Consider the following 10303-nt stretch of genomic DNA (forward strand, 5'->3'; position numbering starts at 1 on the left):
CAACATGACACCAAAAATGTACTTGCTCCAAAAATTACTACTAACACCAATTAATGGATGGTCTTCTATATCTATATAAATATAGACTTTATTTATCCAAATTTGGGAAATTATTTCGTTACAGAAGCAGCGTCCAGATATTGAAATACAAATACTTGAAAAGTGGAATAAAGAATTAACAATACAAAATTAAATTAAACATATTATATTGAAACAAATTGAAACAAAACAATGACAAAAGAGACGCCTCCCAATCACCGACATGCCTCCCTTCGTGAACGAACATAAAAACACACACACATGCACTCACACACACGACGCACACGCTTTATATGGTGCTGAAGGGTTACCCAATATGTTTTGATTCTGGCTGGTTTTGTGGATCATCTCATCTACAGAGCTTCGTGAGTTGTGCTCCATAAGTCTTATTATAATTATGTATTATACTTTTAAAGGTTATCTCTTTATGTTTGTTTGATTGTTTTTGTTTGCAACTGTCAGCTTTGAAACAATGAGCATTCACAACATATTTTGTAGTTTGACAAATAATCATTAAAAAGACTAACCATGGTTTTGTTTTTTCACTTGCTCTGTCCTCAGAGAGTAGACATGTCTGCTGCCAGCTGTCTGCTGACTGAAGATCAGTTTCTGTGCTCCATCTGTCTGGATGTGTTCACTGATCCAGTCAGCACACCATGTGGACACAACTTCTGTAAAGCCTGCATCTCTCAACACTGGGACAGAAATGTCCCGAGTCAGTGTCCCAACTGCAAAGAGGTGTTCAACATAAAGCCTGAGCTGCGGGTCAACACGTTCATCTCTGAGATGGCTGCTCAGTTCAGACAGTCAGCTCAACAGAAAGCCAGCAGCAGCAGCTCAGAGCAACACGTTGTCAAATCAGTAGAAGTTCCCTGTGACGCCTGCACTGGAACCAGACTGAAGGCCCTGAAGTCCTGCCTGGTGTGTCTGGAGTCCTACTGTGAGACTCACCTGGAGCCTCACCTGACAAGAGCAGGCCTGAAGAAACATCAGCTGATCGACCCTGTGGAGAACCTGGAAAGCAGGATGTGTGTGAAGCACGATAAACTGCTGGAGCTGTTCTGTAAGACCGACCAGGTGTGTGTCTGCATGCTCTGCACTGTTTCAGAGCACAAGACACATGATGTTGTTCCTCTGAAAGAAGGATATGAAGGAAAGAAGGCTGAGCTGGGGAAGACAGAGGCTGAAATTCAGCAGATGATCCAGAAGAGACGACTGAAGATCCAGGAGATGAATCGCTCAGTGGAGCTCAGTAAGGAAGGAGCAGACAGAGAGATAGCAGATGGTGTTCAGGTCTTTACCGCTCTGAAGGAGTCTGTTGAGAGAAGCCTGGCCGAGCTCATCGCCACCATCAAAGAGAAGCAGAGAGAGACAGAGGAACAGGCTGAAGGCTTCATCAAAGAGCTGGAACAGGAAGTCTCTGAGCTGAAGAAGAGGAGCTCTGAGGTGGAGCAGCTCTCACGCTCTGAAGACCAGCTCCACCTCCTCCAAAGCTTCACGTCCCTGAACGCTGCTCCACCCACCAAGAACTGGACAGAAGTCAGGGTCCGTCCTCCTTCATATGAGGGGACTGTGAGGAGAGCTGTGACTCAGCTGGAGGAGACGCTCAGTAAACAGATGAAGAAGCTGCTCGAGGTGGAGCTGAAGAGGGTCCAGCAGGATGAGGTGGAGGTGACTCTTGATCCTGATACAGCACAACCCAAACTCATCCTGTCTGATGATGGAAAACAAGTGAAAGTTGGTGATGTGAAGAAGAATCTTCCAGACAATCCAGAGAGATTTGATTTGTGTCCTTGTGTCTTAGCAAAGCAGAGTTTCTCTTCAGGAAGATTTTACTACGAGGTTCAGGTTGAAGGGAAGACTGAGTGGGTTCTAGGAGTGGCCAGAGAGTCGATCAACAGGAAGGGACAGATCTCACTGTCTCCTCAGGATGGTTACTGGACGATATGGTTGAGGAATGAAAATGAGTACAAAGCTCTTGCTGGTCCTCCAGTCGGTCTCTCTCTGAAGTCTCAGCCTGAGAAGGTGGGGGTGTTTGTGGATTATGAGGAGGGTCTGGTCTCCTTTTATGATGTTGATGCTGCAGCTCTGATCTACTCCTTCACTGGCTGCTGCTTCAAAGAGAAACTCTACCCATTCTTTAGTCCCTGTATTAATGATGGTGGTAAAAACTCTGCCCCTCTGATCATCTCTCCTGTCAATCAAACTGAGTAGAACAACCCTTTGATGTTTCACACGGGGTTCGCTATAGTTTGATGTGATACATGTATGTCTTCTGGGGGGATGCGCCCTCTATACATTGTTTTACCAGATTTTTATTAAAAAAATATGATTTTCTTTTCTGTAAAAAATGTCTTTGTGTCACATTGTTCCAAACAACATGAAACCAATCAACTGCGATGATTCAAATGATCTCTTAAAATCTTTGAAATCAACTGCCTTCAGGACTGTCAAATCCGACGTACGACATACAAGCCGTTTGTACTTTGAATGTCTGTTTCAGAGACAACAGTATTTGTCTTATCCTTGTTATATGAATATTTAGCAAAACAGCATTTTATGAAAAACACCAGTTTTTGAATTGTATCTTTTTTTTTAAATAAAATATATTCCGATTTAAACTTATTGTGTTTGTGATAAACTCTGATTCAAAAACCCATCAGCTATTCTCAGAGAACTCGGATACCCTTTTGAATCTGAGATGTAGTGTATGATAATGTCGCCGTGTATAGTAACTGGACAGTCTGCTGAACAGTTTACAGGAACAAAGGAGCACGATGAAATCCAAGTGTAACTAGTGAAGGTTCCTAGATTGTCTTACCCTATTATGATGTTTGGGTTTTGCCTTCCCTGCAGTGTGTTATAGGTTTGTGTTGCAAAGGATAAAATCTCCCACAAACTATTGTCAGAGGATCTGTTCCCAGCAAACGACGGAAAAAAAGACATACTCGAGGACGCCTGGTCTACTAGTGATAAACCTAGCAGACCACAGAATGTTCCAAATTGACCAATCAGCATCGAGTATCTCAACTAGGCCTGTAGTCATGTTGTGTTAAGTCTCTATGAAGCTTCCCTGCAACTACCTACTGTTCCTAATGCTTTTAATCAGCCTACACACATTGGAAATAATTAACACTGACTTTAATGGGGGCCAGTTCTGGGTCGATACCTGTATAAAATGTCTCTTCACAGAAACATAAAATTAATGTTGATTTTAGCACCAAACTGGACTTCATCCCCTCTGAAGTAGAACCACTTTAACAAATAACAAGACACACATTTCTCTGTAAACATTAACATTTATTTAAGTATAGAATTTAGTATTTTCATTGCCCTCGCCCCTCCCAACCCTTTTCACAGGCTCACTGTCAGTATCTCAGCTTTCGATGCAGCTTTCAGCCTCGCTGGAGGACGGTTTAAAACGAGCGTCGGATATTTATTTTTTCCGTGTACACACAAAGGGATCTCAGGCATCGCCGAACCACAAGCTGCTTGCAAATGCCACATTTGGTTTATTTATTATTTGCTTATTTCTTTTTAAATGATTCTCCATGAGGAGGCATGTACAGTCGCATTGCATAAAATGATAGTTTGTTAACTGGAGGGAAGAAGATGAATTATATCCATCTTTTTTTTTTCTGCATGACGAGATATTTGAAATCGGGACCAGAGCGCTGGAGATGTTTCCTCCTGCAGGAAATAACGGAAAGATGCCACAACAAAAACAAACAACCAGACCATAAGAACACAACTTCCATCATTTCACAAAATGTGTGTGTGTGTGTGTAGACATGTTTTTGTATCAAGCCAAAGAAAATGTTTGTAGTCCCATTTGAACAAGGTCACGATATCGCAAAACCTTTTTTAAAAAAAATGTCCATCTTCACTGTAACCTGCTTGAAACTAAATACAAATAAACTCAACACACACTTAAAAAAAATAACACACAACACTGAGCTATCATATAAACTGTGTGAAATAAACGGCTTTAACTTCATAAAAAAAAACACGTGAGGCGACTGAGCCATTTTGGTCAAAAAAGGATTCATGAAAAAAGAACACGACTAAACTAAACTTCATTAGGAGACGCGACAGAAGAAGCACGGTAAGAAAATAGTGTTATCTAGCATTTCTAACACAAAGAGGATCCTGCCTGTTTGCTCGTCTCCTTTTCAGTTCCCAGAAGAGGAATGGAAACAAGAAAAACAATATTTCCCAAGGAGCGATGAAGCCTCGGTTCAGACTGCTGTCAGGGAGCCAGCGAGGGGTTGGTATAAGCGTCGATAATGAAATGTGCTGATGGGCGTGCGTTTAGTGCTTTCTAAGGAGTCTTTAACGATGGGAATGTGTGACAGATCTAACAGATGAGGTATTGCACAGATTCATTCTTATAATCGTTAAAATAAAAAGAGGCAACAAAAGGCCAAAAAATAAATATACAGCCAATTCTTACAACCATTTACATTTACAGTTTTAGTCTGATGCTGGAAGGGTTTTTTTAGAAGATATTTTAGTGTCAGCGGTTCGGTGCAGAGGACAGATTTCTTCACTAGTCGTCCCACTCGTCGTCGTCTTCAAAGTCCTCGTCTTCGTCGTCATCTCGTCTTCGTCTGGGGAGGAAACAACCGGTGTTTAAAGGGCGTGGAAATACAGGGAATTAAACACAACTCGCTTATTAGCTTTTGTGCTGAGAGTTAGAGACCAGAGGTGGAAGGAAGTACTCAGGTCTTGTACTTGAGTTGAAGTAGAAGTACTCAGATCTTGTACTTGAGTAAAGGAGAAGTACTCAGGTCTTGTACTTGAGTTGAAGTAGAAGTACTCAGATCTTGTACTTGAGTAAAAGTAGAAGTACTCCGATCTTGTACTTGAGTAAAAGTAGAAGTACTCAGGTCTTGTACTTTAGCAAAAGTAGAAGCACTCAGGTCTTGTACTTGAGTAAAAGTAGAAGTACTCAGGTCTTGTACTTGAGTAAAAGTAGAAGTACTCAGATCTTGTACTTGAGTAAAAGTAGAAGTACTCAGATCTTGTACTTGAGTAAAAGTAGAAGTACTCAGGTCTTGTACTTGAGTAAAAGTAGAAGTACTCAGATCTTGTACTTGAGTAAAAGTAGAAGTACTCAGGTCTTGTACTTGAGTAAAAGTAGAAGTACTCAGATCTTGTACTTGAGTAAAAGTAGAAGTACTCAGATCTTATACTTGAGTAAAGTAGAAGTATTCAGATCTTGTAGTAAAAGTAGAATTACTCAGATCTTGTACTTGAGTAAAAGTAGAAGTACTCAGATCTTGTACTTGAGTAAAAGTAGAAGTACTCAGATCTTGTACTTGTAAAAGTAGAAGTACTCAGTCTTGTACTTGAGTAAAAGTAGAAGTACTCAGATCTTGTACTTGAGTAAAAGTAGAAGTACTCAGATCTTGTACTTGAGTAAAAGTAGAAGTAGTCAGATCTTGTACTTGAGTAAAAGTAGAAGTACTCAGATCTTGTACTTGAGTAAAAGTAGAAGTACTCAGATCTTGTACTTGAGTAAAAGGAGAAGTACTCAGTCTTGTACTTGAGTAAAGTAGAAGTACTCAGATCTTGTACTTGAGTAAAAGTAGAAGTACTCAGATCTTGTACTTGAGTAAAAGTAGAAGTACTCAGATCTTGTACTTGAGTAAAAGTAGAAGTACTCAGATCTTGTACTTGAGTAAAAGTAGAGTACTCAGTAAAAATATAGTTAAAGTACCAAAAGTAAAAGTAGTCCTTGTGCTGATTGGTCCATTGTTGTTTACACTTAGAATGTTGTTTCTGTATAACTTATACGTTCCTGAATTATCAGGTGGTGTATTTTGGCAAAAGGTATACAGCCAAATCAGAACCATGGACTCAGTGATAACATGCTAGAGAGGAGGGAATTTAGTTTAGATCTGAACAAAAGTGAATGTTTGAGTTCATAGATTAAACTCAGAATTCTCAGGAAAAAAAAAGTCATATTTTATTTTTTTTTAAATGTCAGAATTCTGACTCTAAAACCTGACCGCCAAGCTTTTACCTGAGGAATGGATGGCTTTGCTCCTCTTCTGCATCACCTCCATCAGAGCGCCCACGATGCCGGCGCTGGGAGCCGCTGACAGAGGGCCGGACTCGGGCTGATCGGGGAACCTGCAGACACACAAAGAACCGACACGTTTATCACAGGAACAATCTGAGGCTCCTTTGATCACGGGACATCACATCAGAAGCAGAACACTTCACTTATCCTGGAAACTCACAATAAGTCAAATAACAGTACATAATATAAACGTTTCTCTGCGTTTCTGCGCTGGGCTAATGCTAATAATGCTAATGCGAGGATAATAAAATGGCGGCTTCACAAAACCTTTTGGGAGTTTTACGGGGCGTGGTTTGCAATCCGCCCAGCCAATCAGAAACAGGAACCTTTTTCTGCCACGAAAGTCCCTGCTCTTTGGCGGAGGGGGTGAAAAGGTTCTCATTAACTAATTTTAGTTCCGGCTCTTTTGGTGTGAACGCAAGATTTCGGAACTATATCGGAACTAAAGTGGGAAAAGTGTTGCGGTGTGAACGCGCCTATTGGGTTTTTGAAAGTGTTTTTGGTTAGACCCCTGAAATTATGTCTGTAAATTTCATCTGTCTTTCTTGTCAACTAATTTCCACCACCTAGTATCCATCTACATTAGCATCACTTCTGTCACATGCTTTTATCATATGGCAATACTTATGTTGTTGTATAAAGTTTTGATAATTTTTATGCTATGACGTTTGTATTTTACAGCCCTTTGAAGTCATGTGACCATGCTGTAGTTCCTTTATAGCCCAACATTAGCCGCCTTTAGCTTAGCGGTGGTAACGTGAAGTCATGTGACCGTGCTGTAGTTCCTTTATAACCCAACATTAGCCACCTTTAGCTTAGCGGTGGTGACGTGAAGTCATGTGACCGTGCTGTAGTTCCTTTATAGCCCAACATTAGCTGCCTTTAGCTTAGCGGTGGGGACGTGAAGTCATGTGACCGTGCTGTAGTTCCTTTATAGCCCAACATTAGCCACCTTTAGCTTAGCGGTGGTGACGTGAAGTCATGTGACCGTGCTGTAGTTCCTTTATAGCCCAACATTAGCCTCCTTTAGCTTAGCCGTGGTGATGTGAAGTCATGTGACCTTGCTGTAGTTCCTTTATAGCCCAACATTAGCCGCCTTTAGCTTAGCGGTGGTGACGTGAAGTCATGTGACCGTGCTGTAGTTCCTCTATATCCCAACATTAGCCGCCTTTAGCTTAGCGGTGGTGACGTGAAGTCATGTGACCGTGCTGTAGTTCCTTTATAGCCCAACATTAGCCGCCTTTAGCTTAGCGTGGTGACGTGAAGTCATGTGACCGTGCTGTAGTTCCTTTATAGCCCAACATTAGCCACCTTTAGCTTAGCGGTGGCGACGTGAAGTCATGTGACCGTGCTGTAGTTCCTTTATATCCCACATTAGCCGCCTTTAGCTTAGCGGTGGTGACGTGAAGTCATGTGACTGTGCTGTAGTTCCTTTATAGCCCAACATTAGCCTCCTTTAGCTTAGCCGTGGTGATGTGAAGTCATGTGACCGTGCTGTAGTTCCTTTATAGCCCAACATTAGCCGCCTTTAGCTTAGCGGTGGTGACGTGAAGTCATGTGACCGTGCTGTAGTTCCTTTAAAGCCCAACATTAGCCTCCTTTAGCTTAGCGGTGGTGACGTGAAGTCATGTGACTGTGCTGTAGTTCCTTTATAGCCCAACATTAGCCTCCTTTAGCTTAGCCGTGGTGATGAAGTCATGTGACCGTGCTTTAGTTCCTTTAAAGCCCAACATTAGCCTCCTTTAGCTTAGCGGTGGTGAAGTGAGGTCATGTGACCGTGCTGTAGTTCCTTTATAGCCCTACATTAGCCACCTTTAGCTTAGCGGTGGTGACGTGAAGTCATGTGACCGTGCTGTAGTTCCTTTATATCTGAACATTAGCCGCCTTTAGCTTAGTGGTGGGGACGTGAAGTCATGTGACCGTGCTGTAGTTCCTTTATAGCCCAACATTAGCCGCCTTTAGCTTAGCGGTGGTGACGTGAAGTCATGTGACTGTGCTGTAGTTCCTTTATAGCCCAACATTAGCCTCCTTTAGCTTAGCCGTGGTGATGTGAAGTCATGTGACCGTGCTGTAGTTCCTTTATAGCCCAACATTAGCCACCTTTAGCTTAGCGGTGGTGACATGAAGTCATGTGACCGTGCTGTAGTTCCTTTATAGCCCAACATTAGCCACCTTTAGCTTAGCGGTGGTGACGTGAAGTCATGTGACCGTGCTGTAGTTCCTTTATAGCCTAACGTTAGCTTTTTACGGCAAAATCATAAAGTGGTTTTAATATGTAGAGATTATCCTGCTGAACAAAATATGTGAATATCAAAAAAGTTTGTTGGCAGAGAGATAATTTCTGCTATAACCCAAAATCACATGGAGAAATCCTATCGGATTGTTTTGCAGGGAACCAGGGAGATGCTACCACTCTATTAGTTATGTAGGTATGAAAGGATTTTGGAACACATTGCTTTGTCGTTATATATTAATGAGGGAGGTTAGTCTTACGTTCTTGAGCTTATCCCCTGTCGGATCTGGTCCAGCAGGGCGTCCCTCCCCACTCCAGTTGCCGGCGCTCGGTTGTTCTGCTCTACCTTCTTCAGCTGCGTTCCTCCTCGGATCTGGTCCAAAAGCGCCGTCTTCTCTCCGGGGGATTTAGGGGAGTCTCTCTCCTCCCCCGAAACACCTCCGTCCAACTCTGGAGGGGGAGGAGGGCCTGGAGGTGGAGAGGAGGTGGAGGAGGAGGAGGTTGTGATGGAGAAAAACCGCCATTTCCACCTCCAACTGGAGACTGCTGGGACATTGGGGAGGGGGAATGGCGGGCTTGTGGGGAGAAGAGGAGTGAGAGGAAGGTGGGGGAGGAGGAGGTTGATGTTGTTTTTGTTTTTTGTTGTTGTTGATGGTGGTGATGGGGAGGAGGAGGGGGTTGATGATGACCTCTATTGGGGGAGGAGGAGGAGGCGGAGCTCCAAGAGTTCCCGGTCTGGTGGGAGGCGAGGGGGAGGAGCTGAGGCCGGGGCTCTGGACGGAGGGGGAGGAGGAGGGCACCACGACCCCCTCTGGACGGGGGGGAGGGGAGGGGAGGAGTCGAGGAGCTGTGATGATGAGAGGAGGAGGGAGGAGGGGGGCCGCCGCCGCCACGAGAGGGAGGGGGAGGGGGAGCTTGTGGGGAGAAAAGAGAGAAAAATACTGTTACCACAGGGTGTTCCATATAATTCAGCAACGTAGATCAGGGATGGGCAATGGCGGACAGGGGGCCTGAGGCGTAATTAATAAAAACATATATTTATATTTTTTTACTTGTTTGTACTGATACTACGTGATTTAGTCCGGCAGCCAAATACCGTGAAAGAATCTGTGACGCGTTTGTGTGTATTTATGCCTGCTGTGACGCCAAGTTACTCCGTTCTCCGCTTGTAATTATGCCGAAGCTTCAACGTTGCATTTATCATCTGAATTTGCCGAAACAAGTTTAATATTCTTATTTAAAATCAAACAAAACTACTTTTTTACACAAATCCACTTTTATTTTGAAATGAGCCGTTGCGACTCCCGACTGATTTCGATAGAGCGGCTCACATATGAGCACGGCCCTCTGTGGATGGCAGCATGAGCAAGAGAAAGGTATCTGAGGAAATCGTGTTTTTCAAGAAAAGCGGGAGAAGGAATATCTTTTCACTGAATTCAGGGGTAAACCACAATGTTGAGTATAGTTTGCAGACCGTTGCTGAAATGAAAGTTAGCAACTTGAGCCGCCACTACTACTAATGTGTGAAAAGACAGACGAGTGGAAAAGTATAAGTAAAGAAAGTATGGATGATTTATCGTAGAATAAATCAGAACACTTTATTTGTTCCTGGCTTCATTTTAGAGTCAAATTTAAAAATACAAAGATCAAATATTATTTAAAAAAATGTAAGTAAAAAACAAAAGTCCGATAACAGAGAAAAATATGCAAAAATCTGCACATTGTACTACAATATATATATAAATACTAAATAAATGTTTGCTGAATGAAAAAGAAAAAGCTGACTCAAACCAGAGCATTGATTCTGTCTAATCTAAAACTCCCCGTTTGCTTTTTAAACGACAGTAAGGTGTGTGTGTGTGTGTGTGTTCCAAGTGAATCTGCGGCCCCCTGGTGGCCAGAACATAAATTATTTGGCCCCCCCACCATCCAAGTTGCCCATC

General features: G+C 42.8%; 1 protein-coding gene and 1 pseudogene across 1 annotated transcript; one reads left to right on the forward strand and one right to left on the reverse strand.

Annotated features, from left to right (window-relative positions):
• Window positions 1-411: 411 nt before the first annotated feature.
• Window positions 412-2634, forward strand: LOC117442682 (E3 ubiquitin-protein ligase TRIM21-like). Its single transcript, XM_034078630.2, has one exon. It carries the CDS (start codon window positions 568-570, stop codon window positions 2251-2253), a length of 1686 nt encoding a protein of 561 aa, XP_033934521.2. The 5' UTR covers window positions 412-567; the 3' UTR covers window positions 2254-2634.
• Window positions 2635-4510: 1876 nt separating this feature from the next.
• Window positions 4511-9274, reverse strand: LOC117442679 (actin nucleation-promoting factor WASL-like; annotated as a pseudogene).
• Window positions 9275-10303: the final 1029 nt, after the last annotated feature.

This window comes from Pseudochaenichthys georgianus, unplaced genomic scaffold, assembly GCF_902827115.2.
Source record: "Pseudochaenichthys georgianus unplaced genomic scaffold, fPseGeo1.2 scaffold_452_arrow_ctg1, whole genome shotgun sequence".
Classification (NCBI taxonomy): Eukaryota; Metazoa; Chordata; class Actinopteri; order Perciformes; family Channichthyidae; genus Pseudochaenichthys; species Pseudochaenichthys georgianus.